Source organism: Pollachius pollachius (assembly GCF_949987615.1).
Source record: "Pollachius pollachius genome assembly, chromosome: 10".
Lineage (NCBI taxonomy): Eukaryota > Metazoa > Chordata > Actinopteri > Gadiformes > Gadidae > Pollachius > Pollachius pollachius.
In genome coordinates this window covers 320,182-344,844 of record NC_136943.1, presented here as the reverse complement: position 1 = coordinate 344,844, position 24,663 = coordinate 320,182, and the positions used below count along the sequence as shown (strand labels likewise).

The 24,663-nt window shown below is 45.1% G+C and overlaps 1 protein-coding gene across 3 annotated transcripts in view; it reads right to left on the bottom strand.

Moving 5' to 3' along the window:
• The window catches only part of gfpt2 (glutamine-fructose-6-phosphate transaminase 2), a 39,378-nt gene extending 19,440 nt beyond the window's left edge, over positions 1–19,938 (bottom strand). For 2 of the 3 annotated variants that reach the window (XM_079744997.1, XM_079744998.1), the window contains exons 1-4: positions 3,665–3,797; positions 2,274–2,381; positions 637–744; positions 217–342 (exon numbers count right to left, since the gene is read on the bottom strand). In XM_079744997.1, coding sequence (XP_079601123.1) covers positions 217–342; positions 637–744; positions 2,274–2,381; positions 3,665–3,671 — 349 coding nt within the window. In that variant the 5' untranslated portion in view covers positions 3,672–3,797. Of the gene's footprint in view, positions 1–216; positions 343–636; positions 745–2,273; positions 2,382–3,664; positions 3,798–12,711; positions 12,891–13,335; positions 13,488–16,450; positions 16,579–17,051; positions 17,173–17,862; positions 18,045–18,643; positions 18,763–19,828 lie in introns of those variants that run through there. The other variant, XM_079744999.1, reaches the window with a different exon arrangement.
• Positions 19,939–24,663: the final 4,725 nt, after the last annotated feature.

Below are 24,663 nucleotides of genomic sequence, written 5' to 3'. Positions count from 1 at the left end.
TTCTCTAATTTCTTCCATCATCTTATTTCGTCAATGAAAGACTTGTCATTGACAGCAGTTGTGTGTGTGCATACACATATACACATATGTGTGACTGTGTGTGTCTGTGTCTGTTCATCTGTCTGCGTGTGCATGCGCGCAGGTGTGTGTGTGTGTGTGTGAGAGAGTGTTAGGAATTAGCATTAGCCGATGGTTAAAGCATTAGCCGCAGGTTACCGTTGTTCTTGTCCGAGCGGTGGGGGTGGCTGTTGACCGGACTGGGCTCCCCGTGTGTTGCCCAGCGCGTGTGCGAGATGCCGAAGTGTGCGCACAACACCTCGTCCAGGTCAAGTGAGTCTTGCTCTGTAGGAAGGAAAGACTTTGTTACGAACACCAGGAAATGAACCAAACAGCGGAGAATGACTCGGGGTAACCGTGGCAATCAACCGACAAAACATTCAATAAAGGGAACTAACCCCAGAAGGTAAAAGTGGAGGACTTTGAGATGCCTTTCAACAACATTGTCCGCAGCTATGAAATGATGTTGGTGAGGAATAGCCATAAAGTCATACCGTCAAGGTAAGGTTAAGCGGTAAACCATAAAGTCATAAAGATAAGGCCGCCATAGCAGCGATCCTGGTTCTTATCGTGACCTACTGTAGAGGGCTTCATCCAGAGACTTGACCTTGCCCTTCTTCTTGATCAGAGCGATCGCCTTGCTGTTGAGGTCGGTCATCAGTTTGTTGGGGCCGTCCACAGCAACGCCTGTCAATGGGGACAATACACCTCAGATATCGAGAGAGTCTAAAGCAGCAGGAACCTCCCACTCATCAATGTGTCTTTTGAACAAATCACTGCCACAAAGCATTTCACGTGAACATGCCGCCATGATTGTAAAAAAAACAATACAGCACTTTGAAAAATGTCTTATCACAAAGACCATAGTGCTAGTATGGTGATTCCCTGTAATGACGTCCACAAACTCCTTACTGGCAGACATTGATGACAAAGGACGAAAATGCTTTACTGCTTTAATGTTTTCAATAAAAACAGGCACTCAGCCGCTTACTGCTCGAAAGCAGAATGGGTACAACAAAGTAGTAACAGTTGTTGTGTTATGTTTAGTGAATTAACAAGAGATTGCGGTAACCATGATTTGATCACCTAGAACGCTATTGTCCTTTAACACAATAACCTACTTTTTCTTATCCAAAAGCCGATTGGGTAATTTTGGCTAGCAACGATACATGTGACTCATGGATCACCCTAAGACTTCAGTATCTCCGCTGTGGTCATGGTGATGTGTTTCTAATGTTCCATAACAGAGATTAGTGTCAAACAGAGTAAAGGACCTGATTCAAGGTGGATTGTTTGTTTAGTAAAGCAAAAAACTACTTATCATAAATCACTCATCATAATAATAAAAAATCATGCCTCAGATCAAATAATTAGGATGCTATCTGACCTTTGAATCAAATTCATTGAATATAATTACAAATATAATAATTTCAATAAACTATACCTGCCTTCACAAAGTTGTAGAAATATTTATATTTACTTTATTTACTATTTGTATTATAACTTTAATTACATATTGTATCACCCAGACTACTACAAAGGAATTAGGAAAATGTGCTCATATAAGCGTCTTTTACTTTATTTTGCTTGTCAGCTGTTCACCAGTAAACACAAATCGTTCAGGAAACCATATGGGTACCTGTAGGTGCATTTGATTTGTAAAAGAAAAAAACCTGCGTTGTTTCAGGAAACAACTTCCTGTGTTGCTTTATGAACCAGTAAAGGAAGAACATACAAATGATGAAAGGACTGGAAGGTTGGCCCAACGTTCAACGGGTCCATATATCATAAACCTCCGTGTTGCACATTAGCAGAGCCTGAATAACCGGCTCTCTGCTGACTGCAGAGGGGAGCAGCACCTCGTTCAGTCGGTACCTTCAGCATAGCGCAGCAGTCCCGCCGCGCTCACACTGTGACTTATATTAAGGGTTACCCCTTTTACCACCAGCTGAGAGTCTGGCTATCTACCCAGCATGCATCCTGTCGGCCTCCCGCGCTTATGATGTCAGTAGATCGCAGGCAAGGGGTTGATACTATTTTACACTTCTCACTTGGGCGGCAAAATAGGGGCGATTTTAATAAGCGTTTGAATAGTGTGAGTGACTTTGTGGAGAGAACGTAAGTAACCTGTATGTGTGTGTGCATGCATGTGTGTAGGTGTGTGTGTGTGTGTATGGTAGTGTTTCAGTGTGTGTGTGGGGGGGGGGGGGGTGTACCTGCTGAATCGTATCCTCTGTACTCCAACCTCCTGAGTCCATTCACCAGCGTCTCAAATATCTCCTTCCTGGTGCGAGGCACTTCATGATTTAGGTAGGCAAAGATTCCTTTGAACAAAGCCAACAAGACACTTTAGGAGACGTTTGCCCAACTAAGGAACGCTAGGATGAACCGTTATTACTCTCCATAGGTTCTCCTTGCGTGTAATGAAGTAGAACCACACGAGACATATCATTAAAATAAAACTATCCCCAACCATAATCACACCTCTATCGTGAGGATCCATCTTAGTGGTGTGTCTCTTCTATCTCCTGTTGTCACCAGGCTGTGATCAGTTAACCATGATGCATCTAACCCCTGACAGTAACAGGTCTACCAGGGTGACCCGGTCAAGGTAATACAACCTTTAATATCTAACTCAAGTTGATTGTATTTTTAGAGCCCTTAGTAACACTTACAGCCTACTAGGGCTTTACAGGCCACAGTTTACGACTAAGCAAATTATAATCAAAGACCCGTCTTCAAGGAGAGAGCGAGAGAGAGGGAGACAGAGAGAGAGAGAGAGAGAGAGAGAGAGAGAGAGAGAGAGATAGAGAGAGAGAGAGAGAGAGAGAGAGAGAGAGAGAGAGAAATAATCCAAGGTTTCTAACACAGCAGGCCATTTAAATACGGCACTTTGGACACAGTATCTTTTGACACAGTTTTCACCGGCTCACAGGTATACAGTAGTAGTATTTTTGTTGCTTATAAGCAATGGGGTAGGGTGGCTCTGCGAACTGGCTGGGCGATAACCCCCTTAGGGTTATCAACAAATTTCCCCTTGAAATAGACCAAATCCAACGAAGGGGAAGCGAGTGACAGGAGACGGCGGGCAGATAACAGATTGGTTTGGACGCTCGGGTCGCCTCGCCTGTCAATCACCGTGCATCCCCATCCCGGGAGATAGGACACGCAGCTGAGGTTGTGAGCGACACTCAGAAAACAGGACAGTGGTGACACGTATCCGCAGCTGCATTTCTAAGGAGAGCTCAGCAGGATTCAGGGGGGAGGACATCTCTCACAAAGAGCCAGTTGTAATCGGAAACATGCAAAGCATTATAGACTTTATACAAATCTGCACTGAACTCTGACATTGTAATACTCTCAGTGGATCGTCCTTCACACGTGGATGGCGTATATGGAAATGCTACGCAAGAAAAAACAAGAAAAATACCAAAAAGTTGTTTCAAACATAGTGACCTGCTGACACCGCCACACTCACACACACACACACAAACACACACACACACACACACACACACACACACACACACACACACACACACACACACACACACACACACACACTCAAACAAGTGGGTTCGTTCACAGATATGATCGCGACTCTTACCACACATAGTTTCGCCGGATGTATGACTTTTAAGATGTGTTTCTGTGTTGGAGAAAGGAAAATCCCGATGTGTAGTCCGCTGGATGTGGTGATGTGTCCCCGCGTTTGAAACTAAAAAGACTGTACGTGTCCACTTCCACAGTGCATTAAAAGCTGCTCTTTGAGACCCGGCCCCGCCCCCCTCCTTTGACCCGCCCCCCTTCTCCGACCCCGCCCCCTTCCAGCTGATCGCAGGTGACAGCTCCGCTTAGTTCGCCTCAGGACGGTACCCTCCCCGTGTGATCGAATGAAGGATATTGATTGCAACGCTACTAACAAATAACCATCACAAAGCCTGGCAATTAGGGCTCTTACACTTAGAACAAATATTCATTGTTGTTGAACACAACTAGTGACAACGGTGTATGACATGCCATGTATAAACGTTTTCCATCTTCAACAGAAATCCAAATAATGACGTCACTGTTTGAACTCAACAAACTCAAGAGGTATGCAATTGTGAATGAAATCATAACATGACCATAAAGGTAATTTCATTGGAACGATTAGCAGTAATCGAATCAACTCTTCAGGATAACAAAGAGAATATCTTACTGAGGTAAACCTCAAACTCATCCATCAATTCACGATGGGGAGATAACTGGCTCATCTGGTTTTATGACATTCGATCAACCTTGAGTGTAGGAGAAACAACATTATAAAATAGATGGATTAAACTGCCTGTTTGTTAGTACCCTGTGTCACAGTGATTCTGTGTGTTCTTGTTCTCTCATCATACGCGTCACTTGGTGGTGCTACATCATACAGCATCACTCCTAATTCAATCATCATCTCGGACTCTGGCAGTCCTGTAGACACACACACATCAGAACCACTTCCGTTTAGCCCCTACGAACACCACACAACCCTTTGAAGACCGGCTGTGGTTATGTCTGTCACGCCACAAGCATGACTGAGATTTTAATTGAAAACTCCCCTGGGTTATATGTAGAACATTGAAGAAGGTTGTAACCACTGAGGTGACACACACACGCACAGGCACACTCGCACACATACAAACATACACAGACTCGCACACGCACACAGACACACACACACAGGTATGAGAGTGCATGCGTCTGGGCTTTGCGATTTTTGAGCAACTGTAGTTGTGTGTCTGTGAGCTCCATAATTACCGAATAAAAGCCTCAGCATTCCACCTGTGGATTAACAAATGCATCTCTTAATCATGTGTTCACCGCTCCCCATGAACACATGACGTCCTTCCGAGAGATCAAAGGTTTCCTAACCAATGTGGTGATGTGAAACGAAGGCTCCTTTAGCGCAGCTAAGCTGCAGCTCATTACCCAGCGAGGGTCGGTGTTGTCAGCCGAGGCCTCAGCCATTCACCTTTTAGAGCCTGGAAGGCCTCTGCAACCGTGACCTTTTTAGTAGGGATGCTAGAGATATCCCCCCCCGCCACCCCCATATCAAGACACCACAAAATTGTGACAACAATAAACGTAGAGTTTCACTTCTCCTTCATAGGAAAGACAAGGGGTAAATTACATTCAGACCCGATGACAGTTATTCCCGCCCCAGTAGAAAGAAGATGGCAGTGAAATGAAGGCATTGATTGTGAATAATAATGAGTTTATGAAGCATAAGCAATGCATAAGTGAACGCAGTGATTGCCTTCCAGGCACATGTGGCGGTTGGTAAACAAGGGAGTTCAGGAGGATTTCATTCTCTGCCGAACACTAATACGTTGTTTCTTCTCCGTTAGCTCTGAACTCCCTGAACACGGGGTGAGGCTTGTGGTCTTTGTGCTCAGACGTCTTCCCCCACAGAGCCGCTGACAGACGTCCTCTGGCGTATCCAGCTGTGACCTATGTACCTGTGCGAGAGCATGGAACATGATTAACCATGCCCATAAGGATTATTAACAGTCCTGTCTTGATACTGGCGGAAACATGATGAAGGACAAAGATAAATTGTAAAAGATATGTACTGTATTGAAAAGCAATGGATAACTCCTCCCCTGACTCGAGAAATAATCCAACCTCACCCAGCATCCTCGTATCAAGTGAACTTCTGGCTACCAGATAGGGTTTGGTTGTATAATGCAGCTAATCACTGCATTTCGGATATGAAATGGCAAAATAAGCAAATAAAAAATAAGCCAAATATCATGGCGGTGAATGAAAGAAAATATGTTAACACTAAAGTTGTCTGGAGGGGTTGATTTAAAACAGACACAAACACACACACCCACACTCACACACCCAGACGTATCTGCCTTACCCTCTGATATCGTCATACACTGTGGAAATAGCTGAGGATATCTTTCCATGAGCGTAAAGAACGTTTTGCAACAGTGAACTACTAATAGGATTTTGTGAAATGCTAATAAATTGTGCTGTGGCTAAAATTGACTTCTTTAATTCTCGAAAGTGACCTTTTCGAAAAGTATTTCCCTAAAATGACTTCATAAAATGTTCCTTCCCAAAACAACTTTTCCCAAAAACGACTCTTCTAAAAAAGACTTTTTCCAAAACGTTGGAAATGTAAACATTCCGTTAATGCCTTTGGTTTCTCCTTCACTCCCTATCTGCTAGAGCAGCCTGTCTAACTCCTCTGCCTCCCCTCCACCTCAGTAAACAGCCCGCTGGTTCAGAGGGGGGGGGTCTCACTTCCAGATGGTATTCCAGGCAGGTTTACCCCCAGCAATGTGAGGCCTGTGTGGAACCGAGTGCCTTTAGCGGACCTCCCCTCCTACATCTGCTTGGCGTTATGGCCTGGGGGTCCTGAGAGGACGACCCCCTCCCCTCTGCTCCCTGGGAGATCAGCAGAATACCTTCCCGCTCCACACTGACTGACACCACTTGGTGAGGTCCCCACAAAGCCTAGTCTGTATTCAGACCAGCCAGACCTTCAAAACAGTGTATGTGGCCTGGCCTGCCATCCACATACACACACATACATTTTATAAATCCCCATTGGGAAATGAATCCTTAGCATTTCACCCATCCTATGCTAAGAGCTCGGGGCAGCAGGCGACTCCTGGGGCACAGCCTCAGCCCAGCAGCCTGGCCGGGGGTACGGGCCGCGGGTATGGGCCGGGGGAATTGGGGGTATGGGCCGTGGGTACGGGCCGTGGGTACGGGCCGTGGGTATGGGCCGGGGGAATTGGGGGTATGGGCCATGGGTACGGGCCGTGGGTATGGGCCGGGGGTATTGGGGGTATGGGCCGTGGGTACGGGCCGTGGGTACGGGCCGGGGGTATTGGGGGTATGGGCCGTGGGTACGGGCCGGGGGTATTGGGGGTACGGGCCGGGCAGGGCTGGTAGCTTGCATGTTGTTGTGGTGTGAGAGGAATGTGGAGAATATACAAACTCCACACATAAGGTTCTCCGACCCTGGGGCTCAAACTTTGGCTCTTGTTGTTCTGAGGTAGCAGCGCTTACTAGCCCCCATCCCACCATCCATCCATTCATCCATCCATCCATCCATCCCACCCACCATCCATCCATCTATCTATTCATCAATTCATCCATCCTTCCATCCATCCATCCAGCCAAACACACACAAACACACACATAAATAAATACATGTCACATAACCCGATGGTTTCCGTTTGACCCAGATCTGAAACGCGTCAACACAGTAACCCGACCCCCCAGGGAGGGAGTTGTGCCCCATGTTTTGGCCGTCGGGCCCCCTGCCAGAGACTAAGAGGATGCCTGGGAGAGCTGGTGGTGGTGGGAGGCGGCCCCTGGCTGTCAGGGCGGGGTCACCTCCGGGCCGGCTCAGCGTGAATCGGACCCAGATGTGGACGTGCAGTCAGATGTTGCGGTGTGAGCGTAGTGGCATCGCTGCTCTGACGCCGTGACGCAGACCGGCCAGAGAACCCCCCCACCAGCAGATGTCTCACAGACCCCGCCCTCCAGAAACCCCCAGCCGGTTGTGTGTCACGGGTCCCGGGTCGTCTGAACGGCTCCAGAGCCTGCTGAGCAAAAGGGCTGGATCTCCATCTATTGCAACACCAAACACGTTGGTTTCATTTGCAGATAACATATCAGTTTTTTTAATCTAGGGCCCTAATTTCAATTTGTTGTTACGATGTATTATGACCGCGACCGGAGTCACGAAACGATTCTGAAGCACCGACGGTTTGTGTGCTCCGTCTCTCTCTGACCTCGGCCACTGAGACGACCACACCCACATTCCGACGGGCACGTTCCCTTACAGAGCGCTCGCTTCCCCTCATCTGTTCTCAATCACTGCCCGGCTCCCCTCGTAAAGCCCCTCTTCTACGAAGGAACACCTCCTGGCTACGTGCCTCCACAGAGCCCCCAGACCGGCCGCGTGTGTCATCTCCGCGGGGTCGGGGCGCTATCGTAGGCAGGGGAGGAACCACCATCACAATGGATGCTCGTCACCGCCGCGTTGAGGTCCGGGAAAGGTTAGCCAGGGGAGTCCCCTTCGCCCACCTTCATCCCCCCGCCACCAACACCGCCACCTTCACCCCCAGCGCCACCAACACCTCCGTCCACTGGGCCGTCCAGAGCACTCCCTAGTGATTCACTGGGGTTGACTCATAGGGCACGGCGACAGGCCATCACGGTACACCAATCTAAGAAACATGAATATAGATATGTCTTGGCCAGCTTGACTCATGAGGAAAGATGTTTTTTGTCAGGACGTGTCTCAAGGGACAGAAGGAAGGCCGTCTGTGAGCAGATTGATGGGAGAGTTGAAACAAGCCTGCATTCAGACAAGCCACAAGGCTTTTCAGTATCGGCCTGGTCTGAGGACATCCTGAACCTGGGTATTCCTGAAAATGTATCCTTTCCTCGGGTAAGATTTTGTCTCGAGCAACAGATTTGCTTCCCACAGTAAGGAAAGCAGGGGCATTTGTTTCAACTGAAATGCATATCATTCATTACAATAGAAAGTACCAAGACAACCTTCCTAATACAATAGTGATGAAGAGGATCAATAGCTTCCAAGAACAAGAAGGGACACTTTGTTTTCAACAGTGAGAGTGGTTCTTATTTTCAGTCAAGCCATTACTTAAGCCAATTGTGGCCTGAAGTTTGCTTTGGTACTGGTTTCATAACAGCTGTCTCCAAATCATTACATCATTAGATAATTACAGAACGATTAAAGAGAGGAGGAAGCCGTGCCCTCTTGTTTCCAGAATGGTACCAAGGTGCCTCGAGGCTACTGACCACACGCTAGCATCATCGTGAAACCTGTTGGGAGACAAGACTCTCATTCACCTGTTGTAAACTCTGAACAGATGTACGCACTTATTGTATGTTATACGTCCTGGCACTTAAAAATAGTACTTAGTTGTGTCGAATCTTATCCTAGCTATCTTTGTTGCATACGGTAAATGGGTTAACCTAGCGAATGTTAGTGCTTGGCACTTGGTTCTATGAACATCGTTACTGTACCGACAGAGATATATTGATTCTCCTTCTTCTGACAAATGTGCTTATTGTAAGTCGCTTTGGATAAAAATGCATCTGTTAAATGCCCTTAATGTAAATGCAAATGTATTTACATCTCATGCAGTCTGCATGAGTCTGTAACCCATGCACCGCAACAGGAATATGGTCCATTCACCTTTGAACACTTGTATTACACAGCAGATAAAGCTTAAATCTGCCGGTAAGAATCTTTATAGCCAGCAGCTTATATTATTATTTTATACTAGATGATTTATTATGACTTGTCCCCAACAAAAACTACAGTCCATCAGATGACGTGGCGCATACTTGAAGATATGTGGTTCTCACTTCCTCTGAACACGAGCCCTGCTCTCGTGACGAACGTTGACTCAGGGGTGCTCCGTCCCAGGCAGTGCCAGCTGGAAGCGGATATATCTTCTCAGGACCATTCTACTCATTCCAAGTGAACTGTTTGAAAACTATTGTGAACGATGACGTCGCAGACTCCCAATTAGATCGTATTATACCAAGACCTTGAAATGGAAGATACGGTTTGATGAGGGGGATGGTGGGAGTGAGGATTCATGTGTACGAGTTTCAGAGGAACGGCCCGTTGGTGAATTGGAGTTTACTAGCTAACATCTGTGTGAATGTTTTGGTTCATATGGGTGGGGGCGCAAGTTCCAAACCACGTCATGCGCGACGTAGGCCGAGACATCTGTATTATGTCATGGCTGCCATGTGTCTCCACCCAGCGGTTCTTCCAGTTGACCCTCTTTCCCTCTACTCCGACCGCACCCCATCCCGTCTCTGACCCCCTCAACAACTGTGCTGTCACACAACCGCCTGGCTGCTCCGGCGGTTTCTACAGAAAACAGTACTCTGTTTCTGAGAAACCTGAGAAACAACAGATGAGGACACGGGATTGGTTCAGGCGAGAAGCCATTGTTGAATCACCACCAGACACCACATGTTTTCCAGTTAGTGTATTTAAACGTTTGTATCCCCAGCAGCTTGGTCAGCGGAACACTGACTGTATTCAGAGGCTTCCAGTGCTAAAGCTTTTAGCTGTAATACTGAGGGACAGACACATACACACACACATTCCCTGGACACCAACACACACACACACACACACACAATATAAACAAATACAAGCGCCAACACACATGATAGCACACATGTTGAGCAGATACAGGCCGAAACACACAACCGCTCTTTCCTAATCAAACACACACACACACACACACACAATCACTTAATCGCCTAGACACGTGTGCATACATGCACATGCACACACACACACACACACAAACGTGTCTTTCATGAACAAATACAGACACAAACTATCTCAGACACACACACTTGACTTGCTCTCTAGGTCATTTCTTTACCTATCCCAGGTGCCATCCCCCTGAAGGCCTAGACACAGAATGCCACAGGTTGATGTTAGCCTAATTTAACTTTTTTCTCGGTTGACGGACACCACCTGAAAACCAGACACTGAACCCACAGCCTGTAATTAGGGCTCGCCTCAGCGAGAAGGTGGGTCCCTTTACGAGCACCACACCACAGAATACTAGGTCAGGGGTGAACACCCTGAGAGCCAAGGATGCTGTCAGGCAGTGGTCAAGCTTCTATTGAACAGGAACTAAACCACCTCACTCGACTGCCTGATCGTTTGGTTTGTACCACCTTGATAAAGTAGGAAGTCTCTGTACAGTAACCAGATAGGTATTTGTTAAAGCTTTGATCGAGCAGGGTTTCACTCAGCGATCGTTATCCGACGACTTACCTCAGAATGTGCAGATAACTTCGTCTTCAGCCATTGTCTTGGTAAGACACTAAATGCACAATAAAATGTGCCTCTAGTGTCTAAAGGTAATTGAGGGAAATGGTTGTTAAACTAGCAGCTCAAATACTTCAGATTCTTTGCTCTTCTCCTTCATTGAAATGCTGCATGAATTTCATCACAGCCACTAAATCATAGCGTGTAAAGACTTAATTGGTGTAATTTGTTTGTTATACTAGAAGTACATAAAATAGTGAATTGGCAATACAAATAGCATTGTATGGGTAATAAAACGTTTGATAACAATGTATCATGGCTAAGTCAGCCAGCAGTTTTACACATGCTGATAATTTGACCTACTCTGCCATCTAGTGGAGGAATGCTAGCATCGTTTTGCATGGCATCGTCAATGAAAAATTTCCGTTTCCTTCCTAACAACAGTCAAACTTAAGTTAAAACCTATTACAATAAGTCAAAACCCGATAAACAAGAAGCAAGCGAAGCTTGTTACTATCAATATTTATTTACAGAAGTCATCAGGAGATACTCCTTTGTGCCTTTAAGTAGTTGAAGTTATATACATTTTTTTGAACAGCATGGATTGAGGAAATGTGCTTTGAATGTATATATATATATAAAAAAAAGAATTCAAAATTACCACATATTGTCTATCGAATTGTATAAAATACAAACTTCAAAACATTACAGCGGTGAAGCTTGGCATTATGAAACGAATTGTATATAAATCAAGCACGTCCAAGCACTGTAAACTGACTTCAAAATGATAAAGACTGCAAGTCAGAAGAAAACCACTCCAACAGTCAGCATCACTAGGCAAACGTATTAACGACATAATAAATTAGGCAAATTAAATCAGCACAGCGACCAAAAGCATACATAGTGCTATCTCAGGCACAATATCAGTCATGACATTAAAAGTTTCATTTTGTTTTTAAATGAAGCATATAAAAGAAGGAGGTGGGGGGGGCATGAGTTTGGCTGGGGAGGAGATGGTGTGAGGGCAGTTGAACACACCCTAAGGGTGTTCAAGAGAAGATACATATCAATCCCATTCACATCGTTGAGACTAGTGCGAGCAGTTTGAGTTTGTTACGACACTGTAGCAAGAACAAAAGATAAAACACGAGAGACAGTGATCCTCAGATTGACAAATAAACGTGGTTTGAGGCTGCAGGAGCCGCGGGTCCAGGCCAACGCCTTGAGTCGTGTGTGAAGGACCCGGGCATGGCTCAGTAAGGAGCACCGGGGGGCTAATACTTATACCACCTCTCTGGGAGAGTGTAGTGAGAGTGGATGCGAGTGTGAGTACGTGTGCGCGTGTGTGTGTGTGTGTGTGTGTGAAGCTTGGGGGGGGGATAGAGTCAGGTGGGTACTTGTTGGCCTCAGAAGCCCGAGGGCGTGAGCACATTCATGTCCCGCGGTTTGAGTTTGTGTGGCCGCTGGGCGGCGTGCCGGGACTCCAGGCCCGAGAGGTCCATCTTGGGCGGCAGGAAGGTGGCCGGGTCGTCCACCTTCAGGTGCACCTGGGTCTTGATGGCGTCCATGGTGGTGGACTTCTGCAGGCCGAAGTAGGTCTGCAGCGTGAACCCTGTTGGAGGGGAAGAGAGCGTGAGCGTTGCACAGGGGATACAGGTTCCATTTACCCCCGAGTGGAGCCTTTCAACTCAAAGTGGGAGGATCTTCTCAGCACCGCTATCTAGTCCAGCTGAACATGGTTCTGCGTTCTCCCGCTCATCTCCCTCCCATTGACAATAACAGTGAGGCGCTACAGGGAGACGGCGTGGCAGAGTGCTCACCGGGGCCGCTGTCTGAGCCCGGGTCCGTGGGGGACTTCTGCACGACAGGCCGCGGTCCAAAGAAGCTCCACCTGTCTACTCCTCCACCTCCTCCGCCCTCGTTGCCTCCCATGTCGAAGCTAGGGCTGTGACTGCCGAGCTCCGGGGGGGAGAGTAGATTGGAAGAACCGAACCAGGACCTGGAAACAAAACCCTGACAGGTTTTAGACGCATGATGCACAAAGGCAGGAGCCCACTACCTGGAAACATGTGATTCATGGACAAAATGGAAACATCATTAGCTAGTACACAAGCATGGGTACATTGTATGAGAACCATGAGGGCGTGTTGAGGACAGGTCTCATTCGATTTAAAGTGCCAGTCCTGAAGATTTCAGATTCGTTGTCTTTTGTGACCCCTTTAGCGATAACTGGTCGTTCTTCCAATAGTTACAAACAGTGTCGCCACCGACTCATTCAGGAGGCGCCACATGTCAGGGCTTCCTTCAACGGGCCACAGGCTCCATCACCATTGTGTTGGCTCACAGGGCGATAGGCGGTCACTACCGATCACAGGATGTCTGAGACTGCCCCCTAAGCCTCGGGGCTCGTCATCGGGGTGTTGAGGCCCCTGGGGGACACCTACCTGCGAGGGGTCACGGGTGAACTGTGAGGGCTCACGCAGGGGGTCACACAGGGGGTGACAGACGGGGTCACACAGGGGGTGCCGTACGGGGTGGACTGAGACGATGTCGTAGGTCTGTCCTCTTTCAACTCCCCGCTAGGCATCCTCAGCTTCTGCACAAGGGGGGGGGGGTCGTTAGGAAACATCTCCCGGTGGCCGAAGGGTCAACCAACCACACAGTGGGTTTGGACTCAAACACGCACACGGTGACCTGGAACATCCCTTCACGGCCGTTCCAAAGGCTAAGTGGGTTCTGCTAGTGTTTGCAGTTGGTCTGATGCAGCAAACACAAGCAGGTGGTCAATGATCGGGACCATACTGGCAGCGAGAGAGAGTGTGTGAGTGAGTTCCATAAAACTCTTCAACATAGCCCTGTAATATGATTTACCTTTCACGAAGTAAGGCCAGGATTGCACTAGGTAATACATTCAAAACATCACGCCCGAGGCTACTGTAAATTAGGGTTGCACAACCAAAATCAAACAATCTATCTAAATGGCAATAATTTGATGCGGGTGAAATGTGTACATGTAAACTTAAGAAAACACCATTATAAATGAGATGCCATGGCTTAAAGATTTTTTTCCTCCTGGAATAAGAAAAAATGTTAGTTGGTAGTGACCCCCTCACAAATGTCAGGATTTCAGTTGCTTGCAGCTAATCCTATCACGGCGCATCAGTCAACACAATAGCCTTGACCATGTTGTTCACCCCTTTCTGTAAATTAATCACTTCTCTTGGAACTTCAACCTTCGAGGTCCATAATCTGTTCCTTTATAGTACACACGTTCCTATGCAGTCAATGATTATCCTACTTAGTATGTCAATACTGGAATCAGGAATACGTACAGATTCAAGGCATGATTCCCTAAGTGGTGTCCGACATACAACGATACCTGCCTTGGTGTTTCGATGTTTGTCCGTTATCTTTATCAAGTTGTGTGTTCGTCCAACACAACTTGAACCCAAGTTAAAACAGAAATTCCCAAGATCCTCCATAACAACTACAGGGTTTTTTTTTTAAATCAAAAGATAATAAATAAATCGATCACTTAAAACAGGTATCCCCGCGACTGGGTGACACTGATATCCAACGAGACCCCCATGCCAACAATAGATGGGTTCATCCGCTCCACCGGTGACCTGGACTGGGGTTCAAGTTGAGATGAGCCCCTAGTTTCGACTCGTAAAATACTAACCGCAAGGGAGGTCTGGGGGGGCGGTGTGAAGGGACGTCAAACCCCGTCCACTCTGCATTACAACACCACTCTGTCGCTCATTGCACAGCATGCGCATATTCCTTGTGCATTGTTCTAGAATACTACGTTGCTCATAACACAGCTTACGAAAAGGCTTTGTGCAATTAAAATGAACTACTCGGTGGCTCCAGGAAAAGCATACGACAATGCTGTGTGCATTATTATTAAAAACCAATATCTGTGTAAAGGAATAGGCCTTTTGCACTATATTATTACATTCGGCACATTTTCCCTCTGCAGTCCTCTACCAAGGACCGCAGGGCATGCTGGGTACAATACTGTAACCTTAAAGTACCAATATACATCGTGATATAAGATATATATCAACTCAATGCCAAGACCATGTTTAATCAAGTGAAACATCTACGTTCAAATTACGATTAGCATGTTAGCTTACATAGCCTGCGTGCCGCTGGGGCTAAACCTTCGTAGGCTAAGCTAATGTAAGCTAACATGTCAATGTACATGTTAAGTTTTGAGGAGCCAGAAAATAGCACACAGATGCATAAAACACCACATATATATCCTATAGGCCGAGTGGCCGTTATGACGGAAAGGGACAACACACTTGGGCCACCTCGTTTATAGGAACGATGGTTAGCTCCCATTAGCTTAGCTAGCGATAACGTTAGCCAGCTCGAGGACAGGGAACGCTCGGCTCGCGGACAGGGAAGGCTCGGCTCGCGACAACACAATCGTTGAATATACGGCACTTTAAACATACCTTTTAATGATGGCCAGATTCACTCCGCCTTTAAGTCCTGTCCACTTCACTGTTGAATCCATGTTCTGATATGTGAACGAGTTTAATGTGGATTAAATGGCTCTAACGAAGGCAAAAGATGTACAAACTAAATGTCGGCCTACTGAAAAACAACCCGTTGACGCTGATTCGTCGAGGGGGAACAACAGGGGTGGGGGGCTCTTTAAAGTCCGTTGCCAAGCAACAATAATCTAGAACCAGCCGGTATCCAAAGGATTGCGTAACTTGTTTACTGCACTGTAACAAAACATACCGCCTGCTATTATCTATTATGCAATGAAGGCAGAATATAACATCCAGGTTCAGGAAAATTTGCCAGTTTCATATTGTGTGTAACCTTATAAAAAATGTACATTTATGTGAGTTATTCGTCCTTCTAATTCAAGGGCCGAATTGAGAGGTGTTCATTCTCAACACGTGTTGTGACAAGAGCACTACTTTTTGTCAGCAGATGGCCTGGGAATGTAGTAGAGTGGATGGTTGTTAACCCATCGTTAATGAACCGAGCATTGGAGCGGAGCGCTCTCTGCTTGCAGGTAACACATCTTTCAGTGGCACATGGACAATGAACTATTGCATGATCATTATTCATCCATCAGAGAAAGCCACAAAGGCCCTGACAAACCAACAACCATCCCAGTCTTTCTAAACATGTCTTTTCCCTCAATACAATTAACCATACAATGTTTGTGAAAGAGCCATAACAGTTGTATTTGGCCTCTCCATGAAGAACCTCTCCTCAGGAAAAACATCTCTCCATGAAGAACATCTCTCTATGAAGATATCGCCATGAAGATCTCCCTCATTGATTTTAAAGTCATTTCAAAGCCCTTGCAGTCCAGGCTGGCCAAGTTATATGAAATATATAACACGCTGTTATAGTGTAGTGCACTACGTATTTGGAAGCAAGTGGCCAGAATAGGTATCCAGGTGAGTCAATACAATAGTGTACGGTCCATCAACTCTGCTACACAGCCAAAATGCCCCCCCATTTCCCCCTCCATGTTTGCAGCCAAACAGCAGTGTGTTGCTGAGGGTCTTATCCCGGACTCACTGGGACGGCGCCGTCAGCCAGACGGGCTGAGCGGGTCTCCTCCGCAGACAGGCCCTTGTGCGGGGTGTACACGTCGTCGGTCAGCCCCGCCTGGTGCTCGAACCTCTGCAGGCTGTCATGGGACTGCTCTGTGGGCACACGGTCAGACGCTTACCCTCTCACCCTCTGTGCAGCTCACCTGGACAGACCACACTGGATAGACGGTGCCCTTTGTCCACATTAAAGGGGGGATATCATGCCACCAGGTGTGAGTGGGATTAGCCATTACAAGAATTTCTAAACTAGTAACTAGTGGGCGTGTCCCCCTAGATGTATGATGGATAGATCAGCAACACTTGCCAAAGTCCACTGGGGAGGCCGGTTGGACTGATCTATCCATCATACATCTAGGGGGACACGCCCACTAGTGATGTCACTAGGGCACAGGGAAAGGCCGAATTTCAAAGAGCTTGTAATGGCTAATCACCCTCAAAACTGGTGATATCACCCCTTTAACCTCCTCAAGATCATTTTACAAATTCAAAATTGAAGCTATGTGATCATCTGTATGGGAAAAAAATGTGTCTGTTGCCGAGGATAAAGAAAAAGGAAGGGGGCTTACTGATCATCAGGGAGCACATGAGAGACGTCGCTTTGGCCCTCACTACTGGGGCCGGGGACCTGGGGGCCACAGGGGGGGCGGCAAGCTCAAACGCTGGAGGTTTGGGGTGACTTTCCCCTTCCTGGGCACACACAAACACACACACACACACACACACACACACACACACACACACACACACACACACACACACACACACACCACACACACACACACACACACACACACAAAGGATCATACAATTGGTTTATTTTATGACCCAGTTGCATTATTGCATGGATAGTAAAAAAAACAACACACTAGCTTGCTCTGTAGCTAAATGCCATCCCCTGGATTGGACAAATGCTCCTCCTAGGGACAAGCAGTGAGTTGCTTTAACTGGAGAGGTGATCCTTAATCATAATTCAGATTATCTTCTGTCTTATCAAATGAAATGTCAATGCCATATCCCTTGCCTCTTTGGGCCCACAGGCCTTGGGACTGATTTAAGTTAGCAGTGTAATACATTTTTCCTTAGCTGTGGAGTTCTAACTGTGTAACATGGCCTGGTGGCATGAGTAGGAGGGTTTAGGGAGTGTCCATAGGAAGATTCTTGAATCAAAGAGAGAGATTCGGGCTGGCAAGGTTTTCTTTTGTAGAATATATTTGTTATATGATGCCATTTTATTGATAACAGTATTAAAAAAAGTATATCGATCAGCATTGACTTTTAAGCCAGGGGCTATCAGAAAGGTTACACAATGCTGCTCTAAATGTTTTGAAAGTGTTATTGTGGTGCTCATTTGTATAATAATAATGACATATAAAGTACCTCTGGGAGCTTCTTGAATCTGTGCCGTGGAATGACCGGGTCCTTCCACAGGATGTTGACGCTCATGTCCGGGGGCGGGGAGTTCAGGGGGACGTCGAGGTTCTCATCGTAGGAGCGACGGGCCATTCCCACGGGATTCGACAGGCCGTAGAAGAACCCTGACGGCATGCTGGACTCCAGCGCTGCGCGATAGGAGAGTTCGATTAAAAAGGCTCTCTTTATACTATGAAATCTAAATGGTTTCTTCCAGTTACATTTTAACAGGTCATCTAGTACCTTTCAAAATGTTTGAGAGTTATTTGAAATTAACAAGGGTTCAAAGTATAGGGACTGTAAAACAGTTTATGATATAATTATTGTTCCCTTTTTATATGATGAATAAAACTACATACCTGTGTCTTCCATCTGATGGAAGACACAGGCTTATTATTCTCCCATCCAACAGATTAAGCATGGATATTATGTGATCAATTGATTGATAAATACGAACAGTTTCATGAAGGAAATCGAATATCTCTAAAATGATTTAATCTTCATTTACAACCCTTTGCCGGTACAAACACATTCACCCTCCTTCATCACCATAATCATCATCATCATCACCTTCACCATCATCATTTAACTTCCAGCCCTTCCTCGCCCCATTATCCTTAACATAACCTCCATTACCTCCTTCATCATTATCATCCACACACTGATCTCGACCTCTTACTCACCTTTTTGTTCGGCTCTATAATCAATCCGAAGAAAACAAGAAATTGATCCTAATGAATGATGTTACCTGGAATGTCTCCTGGTCTCGTGGACATTCTGCCAGTAGACAATGGTACTTCCACCAGAAACAAAGTCAGACAGCAGCTCCACAGAGTCTAGATCCCGACCCAAACTTCAGATGGCACACTTCCACAAAAAGACAAATACGAAAAGTGAAAGCATTAGAAGATCCACGAGCAGTATACAGGCGTAGGCTTAGTGTCGGTCTTTAGCAAACGTTCATGTTCGCCCGGTGCACCGAGTTCTGAGAGGTCCTCCGCCTGACTGGCCTCCCTTCAAATAGAATAGAGTCTGGTTACCTGCTCAGTGTCATTTTACCAACACTCACACGCGCACGCACACACACACACACACACACACACACACACACTCAGACACACGCACACACAAACACACACACACACAAGCACACACCAGCACCCACACACACACAAAGATGCACACACACACACACAAACACACACACACACAGTCACACACACACTCACACACACACACACACACACACACAAACACAAAAACAAACACTCAGACACACACATGCACACACTTAAACACAGCATGCACGCACATGAGCACACACACGCACGCATGCAATCCACATACGCACGCACACGCACACACACACACACACACACACACACAGATTTTCACAGATAAATGAATAGCTTACAAATAAAAAAATGAGGATTCAGACTTTTTAATAAAGGAAAACGTTGTGCTGTTTACATGAAGCCACCCCTCACTGCCATTGTAGTGGCTCACTGTATTGTACATAGAGATCATATCTAGTACTGCAAGCAGCCTATGATGCAAACTATTCACATAACCCGTTGTGCTGCATCATTATCATGTTGTAACTTAATGCATGTCACAAGAAGCCAAATCAGGAATCCTGAACTAATCCATCGTTCCCTCATAACTGACAGTGGGCAAACTATTTTTAGCATCAGCATAAATTAGTTTAACGGCAGATTTCGCCGCATACAATGACTTGCAAAAATAAATCTTTCAGCAGTCACAGTGTCTGCATCTGCTGATCATTGCCAATCAAATGCTGACCGGATGTTTATTTTCTGCAAAACATATATTTCTTTGTCATGCATTCAGTAACCCCACGTAGCCTTTTACAAGGGCATGTTCTAATATGATGCATGATCGGGTCTTAAATTCCCTTTAAATTATCCCTTACCTCAAAGTGACTAATAGTGGATTCCAGCTCTGCAGCAGGGTAATATGTCTTTCCGGAGGGTCCGCAGTATGGTGGGACAAAAGTAAACTATATTTTGACAGGTCACAGGGTCCATTACTCTAACACGCAGCGAGTCTATATTCACTGACTCTGGCAGTCGACGGACTTTGAATGAACTCGCCTAGTCTAATGGTACAGACGGAAGTCGTCACACCATCAGATATTCTAAAAGTGAAAGTTTTGGCAAAAACGATTGAACGAACAAGTGTCCAGAACTGTTATACGTATCCAATGCAGTACACAATCGCTAAATTGTCAAATTTAGCGATTGAAAGAAAGATTGAACGAGGTGGAATACGACTGGAATAAAAAATGACATAAAAAATAAAGATGCATAGAAAGACTATATTGCTAGTGTCCTCAACCGTGCAAGTAATATTTTTGTATTTAAGAAGTCTTATGTGCGCGTATGGGGCCACGCTTAGGTAGGCTACACTGGTGAAGGAGCGCACGCATGCAAATGCCTTCATTCGTGCGTGTGTACGTGTGTGTGTGTGTTTGCGTGTGTGCGTGCGTGTGCGTGCGTGTGTCTGTGTGTGTGTGTGTGTGTGTGTGTGTGTGTGTCTGCGTGTGTGTGTTCCAGAGATGTGCGTGTCTGGAGGTGGTTATTGTGTAAATAGATTGACAGCCTATGGGCCTCCAATCCTGAGATACGCCTACCAGAGCTGGCCTGAGTGGACAGTCCAGCGCCACGACACCACGTGCCCTAAATATAAATATACATGGTACTTCTGTGAGCAGATAGTTTTGGCTTGTTATTATACTTTTCTTTCTTTTTTAACGTGTTTTACTGCAGAATGTATACCGTAAGTAACCACTTCATGGCGCAAGAAAAGATGAACTGATTTCATAGAAGCAATAACACTGGTAGGCCTATCACAGAAGTAAACACAGACACAAGATATGTATGAATCATTTTTATTGTACATTAGAGATCAAAGTAGAACTATAGTACAACACGTTATACACACACAATGCACAATATAAAAGAAAACATGGAGTAGACATGGCCTTAGACAATATAGAACAAAATAGCTTAATAAAAACAAGAAACCCTTGTGCTTCGACGTTGTTTTCTTCAGTGGCGTGTTGTGTGGATTAAACCACTCTGTTGGGGCTTCACTCGGATGGGGTGGTGGACCTAGGGGTTCTATCTTTAGCCTTCCTTTGACTGTAGAACAACAAAACGAAACAAAGAGTAGAAAAAAAGAGATGAGATCACTGAAAACATTTGACATGAATAAGTCTGTTACTGTCTTGGTTAAAATGCCATGTTGCTTTTCTCCTGACAGTTAATACCTCGAGTTTTATTAATTTTAGATATGATGATGTATTGTATATTGTTATCGACGTATTGGAGGCTGTAAAGTAGACTTACAGGTAGAGACCGTTTTGGGAGTTGGGATCCAGACAGAACCGCATTCCATCCTTCCTAGTCACACTGTTGGAGAGGAGAGACAATTTATTTTTGAGTCATTATATCAAGTTATTATTGTTATTATTTTGTTTTTTTGTTATTTCAACACACTCCTACTATACATCCAGAGATAGAGGACAATAATGGATAGAATAATGGTTCATTTAAAAACAGCATGCTTTACAAAGGTTACTAACAGCTTTTAGCTGTTAGTAACCTGTGTGTATATTAATTGATTCCAAGTTACAATCTATGTGCCATTGACAACATGTCTACATGTATTAGTGTCCCTAGAAGTATTAGTGCATTCACAGAAAACAGAATAGAATTTAGAATTCTTACACAATCTCCAGTGTGTCACAGAAAGCGGTTGCTTCGTATAAGTTGATTGCTTGTATATTTTGTCCGATAGATTTTCGGCGGGATGCACACAGACAACGGTTCGTCCGAGGACCTAGAAACAAGAGAAAAGAGGAAGAAAGAGAGCCACTTAACACGATGTATACAACTCATGACCCGTCGGAATATAAAGTAGGTACTATTGGGGCACACACACACACACACACACACACACACACACACACACACACACACAGACACACGATAAACTGATTAAGTGTTTCACATGGAAACCCTTAATCCTACCAGCGTGATGTACTCACTCTGGGCGCTGCAGAGCGATGCCAACAGGCTCAGGAGCAGCAGGACTTTGATCAGGCTGAACATGGTGGCTTTCATGTCTTCTTCTGTAGCTTCACAAGGTCACTGGTGCTGTCTTGGTCTTCCAGGCAAAGCGAGAGGACTAGGAGGTCAGGACTCAGCAGAGAGAGAGAGGTGGATTGTGAAGGATGAAACATCGGGTCTCTTTATATCCATCTCCTTCACGGAAAGTGACATCAGCTCTTCGTAGTGATGCAAGGGGGAATTTTTCCAGTAAAAAAAAACTGCTGTGGCCAGTCAAACCTTCAAAAGGTTTACATTCTGACTGCACACTATTTCCTGTTTTTAATGTCATATTCCCCACCCCCATACAATTCTATCATTAATGTGTAAGCATGTTTGATACCATATCATTGGCTAAAACGACAACAGCAAAAAAATAAATATACTTAAAATACATTTATTTTATCTGGAAATGGAAAATCGAATATAAGTGTTGCTATTGTGTTGTTCTATGTTTATTATGTCCTCCAGAAGTTAAATGTTGTTGGCCAAGAAATATTAGTAACACTTTACAATAATGGTACATTTATTAACCATGAACTAAAATTTGTGATTGCAGTAATACTCATTATAATATAGCACTAGCATAGGGGTTAAGGTTAGAGTTAAGGTTTGAGCTAGGGTTAGGATTAACACTAACTCTAAATGTAATGTTTAGTGAACATGGCACGATTAGTAAACGATAACTAGATCATTAGTTAACCTTTCATTAAATGTTACTCTATTGTTAGTTCATAATTTTTTTACACATTTGCTAGTTTTAACTAATGTATCCTTAATGTAAAGTGATACTGCAATATCTCTTCTCCAAATAATTAAACTCAATAGTTTTGTCAAAAACGTAGAACAATATCAAAGCGCAAAGTATAAAGTACTGCATTATATCAAGTTGAAGTCTTATAATGGGCCAGGATACAAAAGGGCTATAATAAAATGAGAGGTAGTCCGATGCATAGTGCCTGGCTACCTAAGGTATAGGAATCACCTATACATCTTACTTGTTGCCCCACCAAAGTAAGTGGCATAGGTGATGTTTAGTATTTTGAGTGGGTTGGAACTTCTTTGATAAGTTGTAATAACGGTTATCATCTCCCACACATTTAACACAGATTGGGAAAAAAAAGGTTCAGATGATGATGCATTTTCCGTCTAGACGTTGGCCTTCAAGCTGATATTTATATTTTGGTATTCAGAGCAGGGTGGCACTTTGACCACCGTCTAGTTTCCCACTGCATGGCCCATCCGCTCGCGTCTCCAACTTTCACACTTTTCTGAAGAAGCCGCGTAACAGGAAATCTATCAAGGACACCGCCCCCTTTCCCCACACCCGCCCTTCACTCAAACTATGGGTCAGAAAGTACCAATGAAATGACTCGTGGAAGCTTTTGTTTTCATTTCCCTTTTCATTAAATTGAAAGGCTGGAGAAAGGATCTGTCTTTCTTAAGAAATCTGACATTTATTGAAAAAGTAGAACTGGGTCAAGAGAAGAGGTGGTTTCCACTCATGAAGGGCCAAGGTGACCAAAGCTTAGGCCTACTCTGTACCAGAACATGAAGTCATGCATCAAATCATTCACATTCCTCCTTTATATTGGTGGGAAAAATGTGCTTTGATTCCTAAAATAATGGTTGTTTTTGTTTTGACAACGTTTGCAACGGCCATTACCACTGGCTCCTATGAAACCCAATGTGTTTTTGTTTTTTATTAAGCCTTTACCAGCATCTCATCTGCTCCTATTAAACGTTTAAAACTTTGAGGCCGAAGTGCTGCTGCCAAAGCTGGGTTTGGATTATCCTTAACTTATTTTGTACCTAATTCCAGATAAGCAAAGTACTATCTTATCTATTCTTAGGCCAACTATTGCTATACTTACTATAGTTAATAGGCCTACATATATAGGGTTAAGCCACTACGCATGTTAACTATAGCAGTAGGCCCCTACTAGGCTGGGGCAGATCACCACTGATAACGTCCGTTCATTCGAGTGATGAGGTTCAAACCATGTGATAAGTGATCCGAGCCTTTTATCCAAAGCAACCTCTACTGTGGCCTGGATCTACACTCATGGACGATTGTGAATACTGGGATTCAAACACAGAAACTTTCGGCTGGGATTCAAACACCCTTGCAATCAACCACCCTCGCTACTGACTGTAGAAGACTATCCATCCCAAATACAGCAACCCCTTAGCCTGGCTATTGCCAGACCAAGCTCAATCGTGGTTGAACGTTGGTCTGGGGAAGCTGCTGTAATTTCCTTCAGCACCAGAGGCGTGATCAATGGACCAGTTCAAACGACTCTGCACACTATTGGCTGCTTCCCTGTTGTCATTGTGTTAAACCAACCAATAGCACGCCAGAGGGAAAAGCCAGCTTGGTGATTGGCTCCCGCAAAAAGGTATTGGAAGCAGAAAGAAATGTATTTCTCTTCTCCAGACCCTTCTGCAGGGCGAATTTGAATCGCCGGCAGGATGAGCTGGGGGTACCCAGTCTAGCAACCCTGGTGTGTAGATCCTGACCCATCCTGACGTTTTTCAATCTTATTAGTTGACACAGATTTATGAGGTCATGTTGGATTGTGCTTGTCCCTCCCCTGAGTGTCAGCGTGATATCCAACCATAACTTAAAATAATT